The 19,973-nt window shown below is 46.5% G+C and overlaps 2 protein-coding genes across 3 annotated transcripts; both read left to right on the top strand.

Annotated features, from left to right (window-relative positions):
- Positions 1-919: 919 nt before the first annotated feature.
- On the top strand, positions 920-10,862 carry dbpb (D site albumin promoter binding protein b). 2 transcript variants are annotated; one of them, XM_053432120.1, is made up of 5 exons: positions 920-1,545; positions 1,731-2,031; positions 2,749-3,234; positions 7,163-7,422; positions 8,542-10,862. In XM_053432120.1, the coding sequence occupies exons 2-5, from the start codon at positions 1,842-1,844 to the stop codon at positions 8,755-8,757; spliced, it is 1,152 nt and encodes a 383-aa protein (XP_053288095.1). In that variant the 5' UTR covers positions 920-1,545; positions 1,731-1,841; the 3' UTR covers positions 8,758-10,862. The 2 variants fall into 2 exon arrangements, with proteins under 2 accessions (XP_053288095.1, XP_053288094.1); XM_053432119.1 differs by having other exon boundaries at positions 7,163-7,461.
- Positions 10,863-11,721: 859 nt separating this feature from the next.
- Positions 11,722-19,661, top strand: ntd5 (ntl-dependent gene 5). The gene is made up of 10 exons (XM_053432314.1): positions 11,722-11,798; positions 12,990-13,124; positions 13,638-14,106; positions 14,993-15,139; positions 16,094-16,152; positions 17,484-17,607; positions 18,102-18,178; positions 18,757-18,939; positions 19,146-19,343; positions 19,513-19,661. Exons 1-10 carry the CDS (start codon positions 11,732-11,734, stop codon positions 19,641-19,643), a joined length of 1,590 nt encoding a protein of 529 aa, XP_053288289.1. The 5' UTR covers positions 11,722-11,731; the 3' UTR covers positions 19,644-19,661.
- Positions 19,662-19,973: the final 312 nt, after the last annotated feature.

The raw sequence follows: 19,973 nt of genomic DNA, 5'->3' as shown, positions 1-19,973 counted from the left end.
ACCCGGCTGGGTGTCTCTGGAGCCCTTGTTGACAGCACAGGTATAATAACATTCATGTTTAGTGCTTAATATTCATCCACGACCCTCTGAAGCGGTGTGATGACATGGAGTCTGCCAGCTCTTTACTTGTCAGCTCTTGCATCCAAACCGAGGAGGTGAATTCCTGCGGCGCGCACTGTTTTGCATATGCTCTGCACCTGTAAGCTGGAGCAGACGGCACTCGCGCTTTTTGTGTTTCGAACTTCTCTCACGCGGCAGGGGCATGCACGGGGAGAACCCGAGCGGGCGGGTTTGTTCGACCTATTTTTGCCCAATCGCCGCGCGTCGTGGGCGGAGCGACGATCCGCTGCGTCCAATGGGAGCCGCAGCCGCGAACGGCCAGGACCTGCTCCCCGCGTGCCTGACACACGTGAGCGGCAGCAGCTATTGTGCGCCGGGAGGCAACGTGCAGAGGCCTGAAAAAACAGCGCGCTCACGTTTTCAGTGGATTACAAGGAAACTGGAAAAGCCATGCAGCACTCCCCGATTATTACAGCAGGCCAGAACCACGCTCTAATAGCGAGGGGCAGCGCGCTGAGGCAGAAATCCTCAACGTAAACACGTTAGTCACGGGGATGACAGGGGCGATCTGTGAAGGGACAGTGCACGTGGACCCCCTCTCAGAGCCCCGGTGACATGTTTATCTGCCGCGGCGGTGAACGGACCGGGAGCGGGCACCGTCTGTACCTGTCAGACAAAACAAACAGCTGCCGCTCCTCGACATGTGGCACGGGGGGGGGGGTGGGTGTGTCTCATAAATAATGTGCACCGGAGCCGCGGGAGCCCCGCCCCCCTCCCGCCGCCCCGCTCCGCTGGCTGCCTCCGCGAGAGGCGTGACGTCACGTGAGCCGCCCGTGTCCGTTCCAGCTGAGGGAGTGAGCGCGCGCGCGTGAGGGGAGGGAGAGAGAGGACACGGTCGTACGTGGACGTCGCGCGGCCCAAGACACAAACCCCCGAGCCCGTGCGCCCGTGACTGGATCCACCGGATGCACGAAAGTACAGACAGAGAAAGAGGAAACGACCCCCTCCTCTTCCTCCTCCTCCTCCTCCTCCCGACGGACGGACGGACAGCAGAACCCGACAGCACAGAGCAGACAAACACCAATCCAACTTGTCATCTGACCAGCTCAGCCGCTGTGCGTGTTTGTGCGTGTTGTTCTGTACACACCGATCCTCTCACGTTATTTTGCTTTGACGGAGCGTTCACCTGGCAACTCCAATTTTTTTTGCGGAGTCTTGTTTTTTGAGCTTTGGACAATTACAAGTTTTTTAATTGAGACATTTTTCTCCCTCTCCTTCTCTCGGTGACATTTTTCACGCCTGTGCAAGAAGTGCTATATTCTGTGGAGAGTGTTTCTCCTCGGATGGTGTGAGTGTTCCTCCCACTCCTCCTGAGAATAACAGCCCGATCCCCTGCACACTTTGAACAACTCTCGGCTGCGATGGAATACTTCGATGATAATATTTCTGCGTGCATATAAGGAACCCGCAACTACAAGAGCGAAGGTAAAAGTTGTGTACGATTTCATTGAAGTTTCAAAGTGTCATAAAACTGTCATGGGTGCACCGCTCGTATACTTGTACAGTACAATGGTTGCTCTATTCCAAATGAACACTTCTCACAACTACGTATGTCTCTCTCCGCACTCCCCCCTTCTCCCCTCCCTCTACCCTCCTGCAAACACATGCAGAGTCATCCAGCAGCCTACTTGTCCCATTGGTAGGTGCTCCATTCGGATCCCCTCGCCCCCTTCCAAGTGCCCCCCCCTCGGGGGTCTCTCTGCGCCCCCGTCTGGTCAAGGATGTCCAGGCAGCTGTCGCAGCTCCCGACCCCCGACCTCCCAGCCGGCGCCAGCCCACAGTTTGGAAGTTGCACCCAGCCTGCAGGCTCCATCACAGGGGGCCACATCAACCCAATGGCGGGGCTCAAGTCCCTCCTGCAGCACCCCATGAAGGGGGACCAGCGTTTAAAAAACCCCAGTGATGCAAAAGGTGAGAAAGTGGATGAGTTGTCACATTGTTGTTTATGTTGAATGTGCACCACTGTCACCTGACACAGTCCACCTCCAATATAAATCCGATGGCAGAGCCTGAATAAGTCATACTCCTCTCCGTTCCACCCACTGCTACTGTAATACAAACATGTAGCACTTTATATAACAAACAGCATTTGTCATGTTTCCTGGTGCATATTTTTACACAAAAATGATTCACCATCCCACATGTTCGTGATGACTCCCCCGTGATCCTCCTGAGTAGACACCTGGATTATAATCCCTGCAGCGACTCTCAAATTAAGATCCAGATTACACAGAGCGATAACATGTTTTGGTTCAGCTGGAGTTCTGTGCAGGCATGCGTCCTGGCCGCTCGCCTTGCCAAAAACTTATCTTCAGCCATTGTGAGATTTGCTGAGGAGCTTACGTATATGTTATGGCAACAAATTGGTTTCAGCTCCCCCTTAATGCCGCAATTCAGCTGCCATCTGGTCCATCTGTGAGTGTGAATGGGAGATAGAAAGAGGGGCAGATTTTGCAGAAGTGCATCTTATGGATACACCTGCTGCCTCATTTAGTTCCGTCTGATTATGGAGAGTTGGTGTTAGCATCTCTTTACCAGAGGAACTTTGTGTACTTAAAGATGAAACGACACCAAAGCTGTTTGTCTTCATCTTCATCCTGATCTAACCATGGCTCTTCTCTCTGGCAGATAAAGACAGACCGGATCTGGATGAGGACTCCACGAGGAACAACAGTGGAATAGTCAGCAGTAATAACAGTAATGGCGTTGGTGGTGGTGCTGCTGGTAGTGCTGGTAGTGCTGGTAGTGCTGGTAATGCTGGTAGTGGTGGTAGTGGTGGAAATGGAGGAGGACCTTTCAACCAGTTCCTGGGGCCTCTCTTGTGGGATCGCACACTGCCGGCAGATGGGGGCCTCTTCCAGCTGCAGTACATGGACTTGGAGGAGTTTCTCACCGAAAACGGAATGGGCGCCATGCATAACAACAACAGCTCCAGTTCGGCCCAGATCCCCTCACAGAGCTCCCCTTCAGCCGTGCCCAGCCAAAGTTCCCAGTGCCTACCGCCCTCGTCCCCAGCTTGCTCCTCGTCTTCTTCGCCCTCTTCCTCCCCATCGCTCATTGGTTTGGAGGTGGCCCAGCCGCAGAGCCTCGCAGGAGGAACCGACTGTCTGCATGGTGAGTTTCAATGACATGGAACGTTTTGATCTCGAGGGAATAGATTTGAACCAGGGGGCAAAAAGATGAACAAGGACATGTCACTCTTCAAGGTTTTTACTCACAACAACAATATCATGGAGGTTGAATAGCCGCAAGAGACAAATAGTCCCCTGCCACTGATATGACACCAGTAGACCCTACAATCCAGTATTGGTTGAGATGCAATCAAGGTTATGTGGTGTTTGAAATGTTCCCATGGGCTATTTATTCACAACTTCAACTCCTCTTTGAGGTTATTCTGCCGTGTTGACAAAGCATTTTTCTGTGCTGTGGGGTCAACCTGAAGGCAGCAGATACAGTCACATGGCTCTAGATGCAAAGTCAACCTGACAGAGAAAAAACACAGAGTTCACCAATGGCTGTTAAACACCGACTGAAATGTTCTTTTCACTTTGCAGTAGGGCACTGGGTTCAAAGTTGGTATCAGGGAAATGTGGAGAAACGAGACTGAGAGAGGTGAAGGACAGAAACGTGCAGCTTAGCCCTGAGCTATTTGATGAGTCAATCTCGTAGGGTTGACGAGGAGGTTTGGTCTTAGTTTGGCATGTGATCAGTGTTCTGCAGTGCACAACACAATCAGCATTCACTCCCAGCCAATTATTTATGTGCAGCAGGGTCACAGCAGAGAGGGAGAGGGAGAGGGAGAGGGAGAGAGGGAGAGGGAGAGGGAGAGAGAGGGAGAGAGGGAGAGAGAGAGAGAGAGAGAGAGAGAGAGAGAGAGAGAGAGAGAGAGAGAGAGAGAGAGAGAGAGAGAGAGAGAGAGAGAGAGAGAGAGAGAGAGAGAGAGAGAGAGAGAGAGAGAGAGATTGTGTGTGTGTGCGTGTGGAGTGTTTGCGGTTGCGTGTCTTTAAATCTCTCCCCACTTCACACGCCACAGCCATGTGCACGCGTCAGTACACGTGCAGCGAGTACTGGAGTGAGAGGACTAGAGGCAGGGCCACCAGACATGTAGGAGGAGTCCACGGGGGGGAGGAGACACACTGAAGCAACAGGAAGAGTTTCCCTGTGCTGCTGGACTTCATTCCGAACATTTGATCCCCATTGAATGACATGAAGCGCACTGGTATCCAGAGGAGGCTTTTATACCGAGTGGGATACTGATGCAGAACCTTCAATTCAGCCCGTCCGTGACAAAGTGCGTGGTCTGATAATTACTTTATATTGCAAGATAAGGGACCATACATCAGATTAAAACCCTTTTTGTATCAAGTCTTTTATTCACATAAACAGATTTGTGACACTTAACACAAAAATGCTGTTTAAAAACAAAATCCTGTTGAGTTTGTAAGGTTTGGGCTGAGGCAATTTTGCCAATATTGTAATTCTCCTCATCTCCCGCGATTTAAGACAAGTGAAGCTGTAGTATTATAGAGTCATCCACACAACATCTAATTCATAAATAATAAACCAAACAACATCTGACAACATTTAATCATTTCAACTACCTAAGATAGACTAGGAATACAATTTACGTTCTCACGGGCTTCCCTTCTTCTTGGAATGCTGTTGTACGAGTCCTGAAAAGTATGCAAAGACCTATTGGACCGTTTCTCATCGGGGGAAAAGCCCTCAAGCTCTCTGAAGGTTGAAGACACGTGGACAAAATTGCACTAAATCTACTTTGCAGGTCTGCGTCCCAGAGCTTTCTAATAAAGCGGAGAGGGGCAGCCGTGTACCGCTAGGTGCTCAGGGTTTGCCCGTTCTCATTCCAGCAAAACACTGCACCAGGTGGTTGTTGGGTTTAAGCAGGGATGAATAATTTAAACCTTCTGGTTTAGTCACAGGTAGAGAATATAAATACCTCGTTGCCACCCAAACCAAATTCCTTATTATATTTTGTTGCATGGAGGATGCTTGACTTCCTCTTGGAGAAGCCCTCTTGCTTGTTTGTTAGTGTTATGGTGGCACTGTCGCTGTGGAGCAGATGAACATCATGTAGGAACAGTCTGCACTGTAATGAGCAGCTGGTGTGAGAACATGCCCTCATATTACCTGGTCCTGACACAGCCTTTACCCATGTGATCGCTGCTTATGGCTCTTCAGATAACATGTGAAGCAGGTGGCCACATGTACAGTATCATAGATAGAGGGGCTGGGTTTGGTTTTTCCAACCAAAAAAACGGCCTGCTCCTCTTTCTACTTGAGGACTTATTATGCTCCTTTTATGTTGCTCATGGGGTTTCCACATCGTCAGTCTAATTTAATTATCATCTTTGAGGAGCCTGACATCTTCGGGTTTCGATTAGATGGTTTTGATGCACTTCTGTGGTCATTGTTCAGGCGTCTGTGTTGTGGTGTTGATATCCTGTCATGTCTTCATCTATTCCTGAGCTTTAACCACTGTGCTCTGTTTTCACCATATATTGTGATTTCATAAGTTGAGATAACTTTTAAATTAAGTCTAAAGTGTTGATTGATTTTATTTTGTTGAATATGTGTCTATATTAATAGGAAAGAGGCTGATTGGTCTGTTGGTGTACACAGCTATAGGAAGGATTAAGGGGAGTGTTTTTCCTCTCTAGGGACGAGAGGTCACTCCAGTGATGTGCATTGAACCTTAAAGGGATAGTCACTGAAAAATGAAAATTCACTCATTATCTACTCAGCACTAAGCCGATGGAGGGGTGGGTGAAGTGTTTGAGTCCACAAAACACTTGAAGTAAATTGTGATTTAATAAAACAACAGCAAAGCTCAACATGTGTCCATACTGCTCGTGTGTTGTCATCCAAGTGTCTCCAAGCCCCGATATTCATTTTCGATTTGAAACAAGGTCATTTACACCAAGTTTTTAGCCTAAAAGTCCACTGATATTCCTACGGGGTGCATTCATGGAACGTCGGAAGTGCTAATGTCCGCTAACGTAGTCACTTCCAGTTGACTTTTAGGCTTAAAACACAGTGTTTTAAGTCTCGTATGGAGTTGAATCTGAATGTTGGGGGCTTAGGGTTAGACACTTGGATGACACCACAGGAGCAGTATGGAGGCATGTAATGTTGTTTCTGTTGATTTATTACATCTGATGTCTAGGTCACCATTGACTTTAATTATATCGGATTCTGCTCTAACAAAGTTTACCCCTGAGACTCCAGAAGTGTTTTGACTCAAACACTTCACCCACCCCCCCCCCACATCATCGGCACAGTGGTGTGTAGATAATGAGTGAATTTTCACTCATTATAGTGGACTATCCCTTTAAAGGGGGTGGGGTTAGGTATAACCCTACATTGGCCCCACTTAAAGAAACTAGTTTTGAGGGGAGGGGTGCAAAGTTACATAACACGTCCGCTTTTAGATTTCTGTATTGGTTTTTCGGTTCTGGACGGTGGCTAAGGAGATTGCACAAAATCCTCAGGTACATAAAGACTAAAGTTCTGCTTTTCTCCAACAGGCAGTTTGACCTTATGCAGAATGAATGATGATTTGGATTTTCCATTATGGCCTGTTCTTATGTTTGTAATAAATCATATTCAGTGAAAGTGAAATTTTTCCATTGTATATCAATGGCATGTGTAGATAGTATGGAAGGCCTATGGAACATCAGATTTTTTCAGCAGATGTGATCTGTGTTACAGAAGTATATTTTGAAAAAGTTGAAGTAACTGCATAATACCTCTGTTTTTGTTTGATTAGTCTTGCTTGAAATTGTCTCGATTGAAATCCGTGCAGTCCATGGAAGCTGATTGAATGTGTTTTTGTTATTTACAACTAACAGCTCTCTGCCTCCACCTGGTGGCCATCTTGGTGAAATGCTGCATGTGTTCCTATCATTATCACACTGGCCTGTTGTCATCAGCTCCTTTAATATTTGACGGTAGAATAAATATCTGTTTAAATATAATCCACTCACAAGCTTTTAAAACACCAATATTTTCCTTGTAATTCCAGGGAGTCAGACGAGTATGAACGAGTCGTGTGAGTCACCCTGTTCCTCCTCCTCCTCCTCCTGTCCACCTCTGCTGACGCCCGACGGCAGCGGGCCTGATGGGGCTGGAATGTTTGACGCTGACACTTCGGACATGGCTATGTCCAGCAGCCCCAGCCAGCATAACTATGACCCCCGGAGGCACTCCTTCAGCGAAGAGGAGCTCAAGCCACAGCCAATGATCAAGAAGGCCCGCAAGATCCTGGTGCCTGATAACATGAAGGTGAATGATCTCTTCTCACCAAAAGAATTCTGTGCACGGGTGAGGAGCAAAAGTAATCTGAGGTCAGGACCTGGTCATTTGAAGGCACAAGTCAGGAGTTTAAACCCAGAATGTAATCAGAAAGCAGCACATAATGCTAACCCCAATTTAAAAGCAGCAAATCCACTCACTTGAGAAGCTTTAACCAAAATCTTTTGGCATTTTGCAATTGGATTTGTTGCATGACAGGTTTCAGGACTAATTGTTGTTGTGCAGATTCTTACGTACATTTTACTGAGCGAAAGGGAAAGTACACACATTCACGAAAGAGCTTGATCATAATCAGAATGACTAACAGGTTATTCATCCCTGCATGGAAACTGCTTTGCTACAAATGCACAACAAATGCATAGCAATAATAAACACACAGGAAATAAACAGAAAGATGTAGCTACCTAGCTAGATAATGGATAGATATTGTATATACACAAACATACATGTTGCAGGGTTAGCGAAGGAGTGGGATGACTGGCATACATTAATTCACTAGTCATCCAGGGATGTGGAGTAATATAATCTAAGATGGTGGATTTAGACTCACTGCTTCAGATTATTGACCGACTACTGAAAGTAAAGATTTATTTAAGTATAATTTTCATTCCTCTCCAATAAAACCTTTAACTACAAAAGAAAGCAGAATAGCAATAAATAGAAGGGCAACAAAGTAGAATTTAGAAAAAAAGTTAAAACAAATATAGAAACACATGTGTTATTGAGAGGACTTTAGAAACTGGATAATTTACATTAGTAGTAAAAGTGTGAATTAATCAGCAGTCAACCCAACAGTGTGTGTTGAAGCTGTGTGCAGTTTCCTCAGCAGTGGGATGTGAGCCATGTAGGCTGTTTGCATGTTGTAGTTACTCTCGGACATTAAGTCAGTGCAGAGGAGGAGGTTTGTGAAAGGAACATGTCCCACGCTCATTCATGGCCAAACGCCCACATTACCAGTAACAGGAGTACTCTGAGTTCTCATTGATCCTTCTATTGACATAGTTCTACCTCATCGAGCTTTGTTAAAGGATCTGATCACTGACAGATGCTGAGATACCCAACTTGCTGTATTGTCTGTTCCCCTTCCAGGATGAGAAGTACTGGACCAGGCGCTACAAAAACAACGAAGCGGCGAAGCGCTCCCGAGATGCTCGCCGTCTCAAGGAGAACCAGATCACCGTGCGCGCCTCCTACCTGGAGAGAGAGAACGCCGCGCTCCGACAGGAAGTGGCCGAGATGCGGAAGGAGCTCGGCCGCTGCCGCAACATCCTTAGTAAATACGAGAACCGTCTCGCTGATCAGTGATGAAGGCACGGAGCGGAATCAGGAAGAGGAGGAATATAAGCTGGATTCAAGACTGAACTTTGGGGGGGTTGCACGATGGACAGAATGGGGTCAGGATAATGATGATGAGGAAGATGATGATGATTATGATGATGATGAATGTATAAGACGAGGAGAAGGTTTGTGTATTGAAGCTCAGGTGTCTTGTTGAGGTGTCAGCTCTTAAAAGTCATGGATGGAGAGAATAATTTAACAGATGACAGATGTGACTTTTAAGAGTTTTGTTATTGGAGAATTGTATATTTTTATAATACTTATGACAAATTTAGAGGGGGAGCAAATTTGGAGAATAATTTTGTATATTTTCTACAGGACTGGGACATAGAGACGGGGGGAAGCTATGGTAAATCTCTTTTTATTATAGACCAGTCAGAAGCTGTTTTCACAGGTGGTCAGCCATCGATGGTTATTTTTCAACTTGATTCTTGTAGTCAGGACGCAGCAGCAGTGGCGAGGACGCATGTAACAAATTGTAATATAGAGAGCAAAATTATCTCAGAATCGTATAGTTTGACATTTTTGTGGATTTTACTCGAGCACTTAACTTTTGGGGTTATTCCTGTTCTGTTTCTGTCAGTGGGAATGGGCGTGCATGGGGGGAGAGAGAGCGGCAGAATGAGAGCCACATGTAAACGGCTCCGCGTTATCCTAACACATGTCTTGTCCGGTCATGTGTGTTCCCCTTTTTGAATTGACTTCACGAGTCCATACTTGTGTCTCTTATCTCCTCGATCCCAGCGGCGGGCTTTGTAACTCCTCTCTGGTGCTTCGCTCTCGTCGTGAAGCCCAGGGCAACCCTGCTCCTCCCGATCCGCATTTCTCTTTGTCTGCATGGACAACCCGGAGGCTCTCTTTCTCTCTCTCTGCCCCCGTTCACAGTCAACTCCTCCAGGAACAATCGGTCCCGGTGTCTCCCTTGTACCCGGACAGTACATAGAGAAAGTCAAATCTCAGTGTTGTAATGTATTCTGAAATAGTAATCCAACCTTCCCAGTAAAACGCACATCGTTACTTTACCGTACTTTATGAACACACTATAATTAGCATTACCGCAGGGGGAGGAATGATGTGTATATTGGATAGGCCTATACTACTTTGTGTATGTGATGTATTCCAGGAGATGGGTCGAGAACCCCCGTCGAGTGGAATGGTGTTAATTTCTCAGATTTCTGGGAGAAATAAAAGCCAAAATTTCCTATGTTGATCCACAAAGCTTGTTGCTATGTAGTGCTTTTTTCAATACTGCTCCTTCCTTACTGTTTACTCCTATTATTACTCCTTACTTTATACTGTATCTATGAACGTCTCTGTGTACCCACATCACCTGCACAGGGCCATGGTACACCATGTTATGTTCGTGGGGGAGGGATGACTAGTAATAGAGTGTGATTTTTAATCCTCTTAATGACCATGGTGAGTAGGTACCATTACTGCTATTATTATTATTATTGTTATGATTATGATGATTATCCCTCTTATTATTGCTGTTCTATATTACTGAATTATTTTCTTTCGTTGGATGAACGTGATCTGTTGCACCTTGAAACGTCTTTGATATTCATTGCTCCTCAGAAAGACTATTCCGATGGATGTAAAGAAGAGAAACCCTCACTCTGTTATTTCCATCCCGTCTCAGACCTGCAGACACTCAACACGACTCACTCTTCTGCTCCGGACACTACTGCCACCTGTTCCTCCTTGGATTTCAAAAGACGAGGCTCAATAACTTGAACACGATGCTCATTGCAGACTTTCTTTTCCCCCTCGACGACGTCCTCTTCTGTTCCTCAGCGGTGTACGGACGATGCACACAGTCAATATGCTCCGTGTCGGTTTCTTTCAGCCTTTATCACCCTCAATCAGTGATTGTTTGCTCTCCCGGCAGGATTCTAGTCTCTAATATCCTCACAGATGCGGCTGATGAATCTAGTGACTCTTAATTGAACTCCAACTGCCCTGCTGCATCAGTGGTGTCCATGGTGCCCATGAGTCCACTCGGCGCTGGTTATTTGGATGTAGTTGAGATTTCCCAAAAAACACCAATAAAAGATTGTTCTCATGCACTACTGCTCTGCCTCTCTCATGTGTTCCATGACTAGTGTTTTAGGTCTGAGTTGCTCTGGCGGCTTGAATCTTAAATCAAAGCCAGTTTTCTAGACTCAAATTGTCAAAAGAGGTCAAATTTCAGCTCTACTACTTAATAACCCGACTGTAGTATGCGGTGAACGACTTGTTTTTATTTCCTCCGTGTTTTGTTTACACTGTGTACATTCCTTTGATAATCAAACACTCCCAAATGTGCATTCTTGCCCACCTACAGCAGCGTTTCCTCCTCTCAAACACTTAATGGGCATTTGATACCTTCCTAAATTACAACTTCCTGTTTATGGAGATTTATTCTTCAGTGCAGATGAACATCAGAGAACATTTTGTTCTGAAGAGGAAGCGACTGCTCAATAAGAGTCTGTCTGGTCTTTATCTTGATAACACAAGTCACACCAAGCCGCATGTTTGGAGTAGAAACACGACGTCAGGTAAAATTCGACTTCCCTCACTCCACTCACAATTATCTTTCGTTTGTTTGCTGCTGTTTTTTTTGTTTATTATTGTTTGTTGGGTCAACAGCCATGTTTATGTCGCCCCCCCCCCCCCCATCTGCTCTCCCAACAGAAATGGGTGAAAGGTCCTGCAGACTGGAATTTTCCCAACTTCTCCACTCCTCAACACGAACCAGATGTTGTGAGCTCCTGGCCTGTGCCCCCCTCCCCAAACTCACTCGCACACCCCCGACACACACCCTCCTCTCTGCCTTGCCCCCTCCGTGACTCCCCCCCCCAACCCTTGTACTCTCTCCCACCCTTTGTTCTCCCCCTTTCCTTAAAAATGCAGTGTGTGTGCGTCCCTCCCTCATATCGTCCGAGGCCTGGCTCTGAGGATGGACTGTGCACTGCTGCTGCTCTCCCTGTGGGCTCTGGCTGGAACGGTGTCCCTGCAGACTTCAGGTGAGCCCCCCCGACTCCTCACATCACTCTTATCACTCACACTGATCCCTGCATACAGAGCAAACACAGCAGGACCTGGGAATGCAGGGGGGAACGACCACATATTAATTCTACGTCATTATTGACCGGTCAAACTTTTTCACCGCTGTGGTTGAGATTGAATAATGAAGGTGTAAAGGTGCAGACTGGGCCTGGGACCATGCAATTAATCAAACTGATGCACTTAATCATTAGCATTAATTAAGTATGAGGCTATGCAGTGCACTGTGTGTACTTTTCTCCTCGTGCGCATTGAAAAGTTCTCAGTTGAGTCAATAATGTTGACGGTGAAGTAAAACAAATACAAGATGAATCTTTGGCAGTAGCATTCAGTCCTGAAGGGTAAGTCAATGTATTTATTATCATCTTTATCTTTGTTTTATTTTGATTCAAATTTTGTCATTGCCCCAAAAAATGCAAATTGTGTTTGCACAAAGTGATCATCACTGACCCTTCACACACCGTCACAGGGGATTCTAGATCTCCCATAGCCTGATTTCAGATCTGCTATAACAAATTACATTTCTAATATAGCGTACACTGTGCACTGTACACTGTGTGTCCATGCTGTTCTGGGAAGATCGTGCGTGAATGTGCGCAGCTCGTGTGTGTTTGTGGTCACATGTGCTGTGGGCCGAGTGAATACAGTAGCACACATGTTTTCATTCTCGGAGATGAAATATGGGGGGACCCAGGCTGAGTCCCCCTCCCTCTCCCCCCTCAAATGTTCTGGACATTAAGGGTGTGTCGATATTATTGTACAATGTAGAAAATGTGGGGCTCTGGGTTTATAATGGGTGATGGAGCCCATATGGTGGAGTAGAGGAAATGAGGAGGGGCTGTAAGTACTGGAGTATCCCCGTAGACAATGCACAGAATGAAGCTTTAACATTAACTGATTGAACACTCCACAGCAAGACTGAAATTTGAACGGCTGCCATCTAAACCTACTCATCTGGCAACCTGGGTGGCAAACGTTTGCCCGGGCCACCCACACTGACTCTGCTTTCCCTCAAACACAAAGAAAAGCAGAATTGGCAGTAAACTCCCATCACGGCCCTGTGTGTTTACAGCTTTTACAAGGGGCCACAAATGGAGTAGAATAGAGGTAAACAGAGCGGCGGTGTGACAGTGTGTGTGGTGTCACAACAGGGTCGTGTCCGGAGAGACTTCTGGGAGACGAGAGGAGGAGGACGTGTCCTCGGCACTGCAAAGACGACAAAGACTGTGGCAGCAAGCGCCAGTGTCTGTGTGACGGCCAGTGTGGTCTCAGCTGTGTGGCTCCAGGTAACTATTTGTATGCATGTGTGCCCTCAATTGTCACTGTGAATGCCACAGTGGGGCTCAGTCATTAACAGTTTGTGTGTGGTGTGTGTGTGTGTGGGTGAGTGTGTGTTTGTGTGTGCGTGTGTGTGTGTGTGTGTGTGTGTGTGTGTGTGTGTGTGTGAGTGTGAGTGTGAGGGTGAGGGTGCGTGTGTATACACAGCTGTGCCAACATACATCTGTGTCTGTGTGTGTGTTTCATGGAAAATGAAATAAAAGCCTCGGTCATGTACAAAATCTGAGCTGAAACGTGTCGTATGCCAACGCTGAACACGAGCTTTTTATTCTGCCTGCACACTGTAACAAGGGGCACTGTGCATGGTTCCAGCCGAGTTACACAACCTCATTAGTGCTCCTTTAAAGTGGTTTAGAGCAAAACCATTTCATTTCTGCTGTACAAAGAACCACAAACAAATGTTTTGTTCCCTTCCTCCTGCTCTCTCTCTCCTCTCTCCGGATCCTCTCTGTTCTCCTCAGGTCGTACTTGTCCCTGGCCTCTGGCCTCCGGTGAGAACTCGGCGGCCCACCTCCTCTCACCCACTCACTCCTTCTCGGCCCTGCTTGAGGTGCGCTGCACGCCGGGGTTCTCGATGCCCAATGGCTTGGACGCCACTATTCGCCGTTGTCAGGGTGACCGGCAGTGGAGTGGGGATGAGCCCGTCTGCACAGGTGGGTTTGAGTTCATCAGAAAAAAGGAAAAAACGATTCTCACTCTGCTTCATCCTCATCACACAGAGGCAATGAACATCTGGAGGAGTGGATTCAATATATTGTCTTTTATTCAACGAGAGCCGCATGTGGAGGTCAGCGATGGTCAGGGAACAAACAAAGCTCCTCGGAGACGGAGAGGCAGAGAGCGACAGACTGGGATTCAGAAACGAAACCCGTCTGTGACTGGGACGACTGACACGCTGCACAACTGGGACCTATTCTCCTCGTCACCATAGCAACCAAAGCTGTAGTTGTTCGTACTGGCTGTCAGAGGATTTTACTCCTGAGCTGCTGCTGAGTTTATAGAGGCGACGAAAGCCGAACGCACACGCGTGTGCACGTAGGTGGATATGCATATGTGCATAACGTGTTCGTATGTGCACTACATGTCACAAAACTGTGTGTTTGTCCATCTTTTTGTACACAGTTAGAGGTGTTATTGTGTAGTGCATCATTTTGCCCTTCTCTTCTGTGCTGTTATCCAAGAGTGAAGAAAAGAAACTATAATATATATCCTATACAATACTATATTAACCAATATAATACAACAAAAACCCACATTACAGCCAACACAATGTAACCATGGTGAACTGCATCCTCTTGATCAGAGTTTCAACAAAAATCCAACGTTACAAACTGCTCAAACCTAAAAGTTTCATGTGCTTATACAACTTTTGCCATCTCTTAATTAACCCAGAATGTAATATGTATGACATGTTAATTATGAACTCGGTCAGGCCACCGAGTCGGAGTGGAGCTGTGAACAGATCCAGACAAACTCACGAGCAGCTGAAGTAAATTCTCTCTCCCAAAAAGAGGGGAGTTATGATTTATGTTAATTAACGACCAACCACTGTGCCCTGAGATACTGGAGTGGTGAATTATTTTAATTTTTCCATCTCACTAAATATAGCACGACAATGTGAAGGCACTATTTGTTCTCTTGCTGTGCAGCCTTATTACACTCACCACTGTGCCATAACGTTGCACAGCAGCACATGAACTGAAACCATCAATAATATGAAAGTATAAAGGCAGATCTCATGAACGTGCAGCACCTGAGAGTCTGGTGCTGCTCTAAGTCTAAATCCTGGTGCTTTCATCTCCCAACTGGGCCCCAGTGAAGCTGCTTCCCTACGGGTCCTCGGCCCAGCTGGGTCCTGGTCTCACCCTGGAGACTCTTTCTGTCTCTATTTCAAAGATGTGAACCAGGGATACGATTCTCAGCTCCCTCGTAGAGTGTGCACCTGCCGGGGGACGGGCAGAAGGTAGGTGGGTTTTGAACGTGTGAGAGCGTTTCGTATTGTGCGTCCTCCTGCATATGTGTTAGAGTGTGAGTCGAGCTCCTTCATGCCTGATGAGAGGCAGTGGGCGGCGGATCACTGTCAAAGTGGCACAGAGCTGCGTGCACACTGTGTGAGTGTGAGTGTGTGTCTGCTGTGTGTGTGCGTGCCAGTGTGAGTATGTGTCTGCTGTGTGTGTGTGTCTGTACCAGAATGTGTTTGTTAGAGAGAGTGAGAGAGAGAGAGAGAGAGAGAGAGGTAGAGAGGTTTTTTCTGTGTACATTAGATGTGTATGTGTGGGGGGGCGGACTGCACATGTGTCACAGAGTTTATGTTTGTGTGTGTGTGTGTGTGTGTGTGTGTGTGTGTGTGTGTGTGTGTGTGTGGGCGACAGATCACAGTCAGGAGAGTCAGAGAGCTTTCTTGCTCATGCCGCTCCAGGCCTTTCTGTTCCCTGTTCTCCGCTGCTCTCTCCTCTCATCCTCTTTTCCTCTCATCTCTCTCTCTCCTCTCATCCTCTTCCATCTGAGGCCTCTGATAAGGTCTCTCTCTACAATGAGAGCCAAGGACAGGCATGCAGCTCTGGGCTATTCAGTGTTAGTGGTGTGTAGATATGTCGGTGTGTGCATTTGCGTGAGTAGAAACAGAGTAGAAACAGCAATGGGGGGTTTACACGACGCCTGGTTGGTCCTTTGCATCGTCGGTCTCAATCTGAATCTGATGGATTTAATACTGCGACTCATTCAAAACTCACAATTTATCAAATTTTTTCGAAAAGGTGAATTTAATACACCTGTTCTTCTCGGTAGCAGTTCGGTACTGCAGCCTGTGTGGGTGGCAGCAGGATGAGGCAGGAGAGGGGCGGTATGTGAAAACAGAACCTGGCTTCAGGCTCTCATCTGCAGCCAAACAGACCCGTAACTCTCCCTCCTCCCATAGGTCCCTTTACATTCTTATATTAACGTCTCTCGGCCTCCGATACCTAAGACAGCCCTCAGGCAAGTGCTGTCTCTTCCTTTCAAATCCGCGTTGAGCTCAAACAACCCTGCGCCTGATGCAGCTCGGGTCGCTGCAGCCTCTCTCCAAGCACCACTCTTGGTATTTATATATCCACAATCGTGAGGTACTCAAACTTCCAGGGATGAACAGCGCTGGGTGTTACACAATCACAGATATATAGCTGTGAGCTCGGAGAGGTGTTGGGCAGCGTTTCTGTGGCTCGTCGAACTTTGATTTATTACCTAAGAAGTGTTATTTCAACTTAAATAACAACATTTGGGGTGAAACGCCTCTGTGGGTCACTAGAATAGAAACCTTGAGTGTAGCACAAGTCATACGAGGTAGCATGGATGGATGTTTCTATCTTTCCATCCTCCCTCACCGTTTCTTCACTGGTTTCTGATCTGCTTAGTGCCCCAGCTAAGTCAAAGTTGACTTTATGTACTTTAAATAGTTTCGATCTATCTATCATTGGAACGAAAACTGCTCAAACTAACCAGTTTAGGAAGAGAAGAGGTGGAACATGTAGGTATCCAGCATGTAGTGATACAAATAAAAACAAGTATTTGAGTTAGTAAGTCATCTATTTACTTAAATTGGCCCAAACAGTGCAGAATGACGCTCAATGCAAGAAAATGTTCTGCAGATGTTATACCTACTATATAACTATTTGGGTTATTAGTTAATACAGATGCTTTTAAGTCTATTGACATAATATTGTAGTAAAAGTATTTACTTGTAAACAATGCATCTTATTGTATAATTATTATTGCATGAGTAAAGTACTAGTACCTCGAATTTTAAATGTATGTACAGAATGGATACATTTCCCACCTCTGGCTTTTCAGATTTTCTTATTTAATAAAGATGCAATCATAATAATTTGAGAAGAATGTATATACTGTATATATGTATATGTACCCACTTGACTGTGTGAGCAGCTTGTGGACAACTAAGTACTTTACAAATCATAAATCGCAAACAAAAAATATGATAAGTTGAGAGAGTTTGCTGTGTTATGCACTAAACAGCCCAATTGATAAATACTTAATTGCAAAATTAGTCCACGTTGTGCAACTACACAGTAAAATGCTTCTTACCCATTACTACATCAACATCAGTTGTTAGTTTTGATAGTAACACTTGCATCAAGGAAACAGTTTTTTCTACTGCATTATCTTCCTTGTTTAGCATTTTTAATCCATGAATCTAAGTATGATGTCGAGTTTTATTGCTTTTTTCATTTAGATAAAGAATCTGAATACTTCCTCCACCTCTGCTCATCTGTCTTTTCCTCGTCTCTAACCTCTTTTTCTTCTCTGACCTTCAGAGACTCAGTCGGCCGAACCTGCCGCTGCCCAGACCTGCCCTCTGCCTGAGGAGGTCATCGACACCTTCAGCATCCAGGGCGACGCCACTGTAGGAACCTTCATCCGCTACAGCTGCTTGTCTGGGTGAGAGGGGGCTGCTGGGAGGAGAATGTGTGCGAGCGTGGGCAAAGGCTCTGAAAAACCTGAAAAGGCACGAAGGCAGAAATGGAGGGAGTGAGCTGACGGGAAGCCTTGAACGCAGGAGAGGTGTTGTTGGGGAACGATGGGTGTCGAGCGATGAATGGCAGGGAATTCATTTTGATCTCCCAGCTGACAGTCTCAACACTGAACTAACTAGGTCATTACAGTCTAATCTTGCATTGACTCCCTTTTACACACTGACTCATCTCACAGGCTAAGATGAGCCTGAGTGGATGTGTCAGTCAGAACCGTGCACACACAACAGTTAGACAGTTTGAAAGAGAGAGAGAGAGAGAGAGAGAGAGAGAGAGAGAGAGAGAGAGAAAAAAATAATCATTTACAGTTTTATTTCCTCCATCGCTTTTTTCAGACGCAGCCTCTTAGCCGTCAGTACTGTACGTCTGTGGTCATGACTCTCTCTCTCTTCTGTCCTGCAGAGCCGATATAGTGGGGAGCAGTGAAAACTTCTGTCAGGACAATCAGACCTGGCAGGATCCTCATCCCATCTGCAAAAGTAAGTGTGCAGGAGCATGCTGCACTGCACAATCATGTGTGTGTTTGTGTGAGAGTGCACGTGTGTTGCATCGACCTTGCACTCAGTGTGACTTCATGCATCTCTCAAGGTTAGCAGGAGAAGATGAGGGGTGATGAAGTCATTTAGCATAAACTGAAGAGTTCTTTCCCATCGTTGTGTGTGTATTTGTGTGTGTGTAAGTGTGTGATTGTGTGTTCAGATATGTGAGAAAGGGTGAATCAATGGAGACAGACAGAAACACACATATACACACACACTTTTTGCAAGTACACTTTCAAAATGCACTGCTCTCTTTGGCAGTCTTTTTCTGCCATCTTGTGGTTGATCCTGATATTGCATGGCCTAGTCTTCAGTGGTAAATTCTTGCAACTCGAATCGGATGAGAACTAAAACTGACCCTGGCTTAAAGACAAGGGTTAAAAAATGCAATGCTATTTGTAGATCAACTCTAAAATCCAAATCAGACGCATGTAAAAATATCCAGTGTTAATCATATTCATATCTTTTGAAATACGAGTGGATTTCTTGGTAATCTTCTCCCCCCCCTCCTCTCTCAGAGGTGTACTGTCAGCCTCTACGCGACGTGGAGCAGGGCTACGTGGTGGCCGTGCAGAAGACTGAATATGAGGTCGGCTTTGACATCCACTACCTCTGCAAGAAGAACTTCCTCCTGGACGGACCCCAGAAGGTCACCTGCCTGTCCAACGGCAGCTGGAGCGGGTCGCCCCCTTACTGCAGAGGTGAGAGAGGTCCTCTCGGAAGCCGGGTGGCGGAGGGTGGTGGGGTTTGTTTAAGCACATGGAAACCAGCCTTTTAATTCCCTGTGATACATCCAATGTGATGGACATAAAGACACACGTGAACAGGCCTAGAAAACATATAAATATGCATGTGTGAAGATGATTTTAGGATTTATACTCTGGCGCCTTGTTGATCCTTCTCTCAGCTCGCTGTCTCATCCCTGCTGAGAGGAGCCGTGTGATGATCGGTGGAGTGAAGCGTTGGCCGTTTGACGTGACAGACGCCATGGTGCCTCACGGAGAGAAGGTGGCGTTCTACTGCAAACATCCTCCAAAGGCGTGCAGCTTTACTGCCATCCAGACGTGCTCCGACGGAAAGCTGGAGCCACCAGCATGCTATCAGGGTAAACAGACACACACACACACACACACACACGCACACACACACACACACACAGAACTCTATGATCTGTTTCACTGTGTGAGTCAGAGGAACATTAGGAGGCGCTGATTCACATTATTGACATTTGGAGACTTGTGCATCACTCCTGCACGTTCCCTCTGTTCTTCCAGAGCCCACATGGCTGCAGTTCAAACTCTTCCCTCATCGGCTCATCTCGGAGATCGAAGAGTGTGAGCACGCTGACGTGGAGGGACGACCTCGCACGTCCGACCTCGGCCCACCCTCCAACACTCAACAATAACTCCCCCCCCCCCCCCCCCCCCCCCCAGCTCACACCAGCAGCTGTCTCCTTCAGGGAGCTCCACCATCCTGCTGCTTTGACGATCATGGTCGGCTGGGCGCTGGTGTGCAGGTGGGATTATAACCTCCAGTATATCTGTCATCCTCCTCCAGATGCAATCATAGACCTCCATGATGATTATGTATATATAGTACAATAGTGTGTGCTATAGCAGTTATGTTCATGTAACCTTATGACTCTGTGACTTCTCACTCCGCGATCTCTCTCCTGGTTCAGCCTGACGCATCAAGCCTTAGGGCTTGTAAGTTTAAATGATTTGAAATAAAAACA

Source organism: Pleuronectes platessa, chromosome 10 (genome assembly GCF_947347685.1).
Source record: "Pleuronectes platessa chromosome 10, fPlePla1.1, whole genome shotgun sequence".
Taxonomy (NCBI): Eukaryota; Metazoa; Chordata; class Actinopteri; order Pleuronectiformes; family Pleuronectidae; genus Pleuronectes; species Pleuronectes platessa.
The sequence above is the reverse complement of the archived record's forward strand: the minus strand, read 5'-3'. Positions and strand labels throughout refer to the sequence as shown.

Coding starts and splice junctions, on each gene's coding strand:
- dbpb (XM_053432119.1), top strand. CDS start 1,842: ATGTCCAGGCAGCTGTCGCAGCTCCCGACCCCCGACCTCCCAGCCGGC. Junction 2,032..2,748: donor AAACCCCAGTGATGCAAAAG/GTGAGAAAGTGG, acceptor TCTCTCTGGCAG/ATAAAGACAGACCGGATCTG. Junction 7,462..8,541: donor CAAAAGAATTCTGTGCACGG/GTGAGGAGCAAA, acceptor TTCCCCTTCCAG/GATGAGAAGTACTGGACCAG.
- ntd5 (XM_053432314.1), top strand. CDS start 11,732: ATGGACTGTGCACTGCTGCTGCTCTCCCTGTGGGCTCTGGCTGGAACG. Junction 14,107..14,992: donor CTATTCTCCTCGTCACCATA/GCAACCAAAGCT, acceptor ACTGGGCCCCAG/TGAAGCTGCTTCCCTACGGG. Junction 18,179..18,756: donor TCCTCATCCCATCTGCAAAA/GTAAGTGTGCAG, acceptor CTCCTCTCTCAG/AGGTGTACTGTCAGCCTCTA.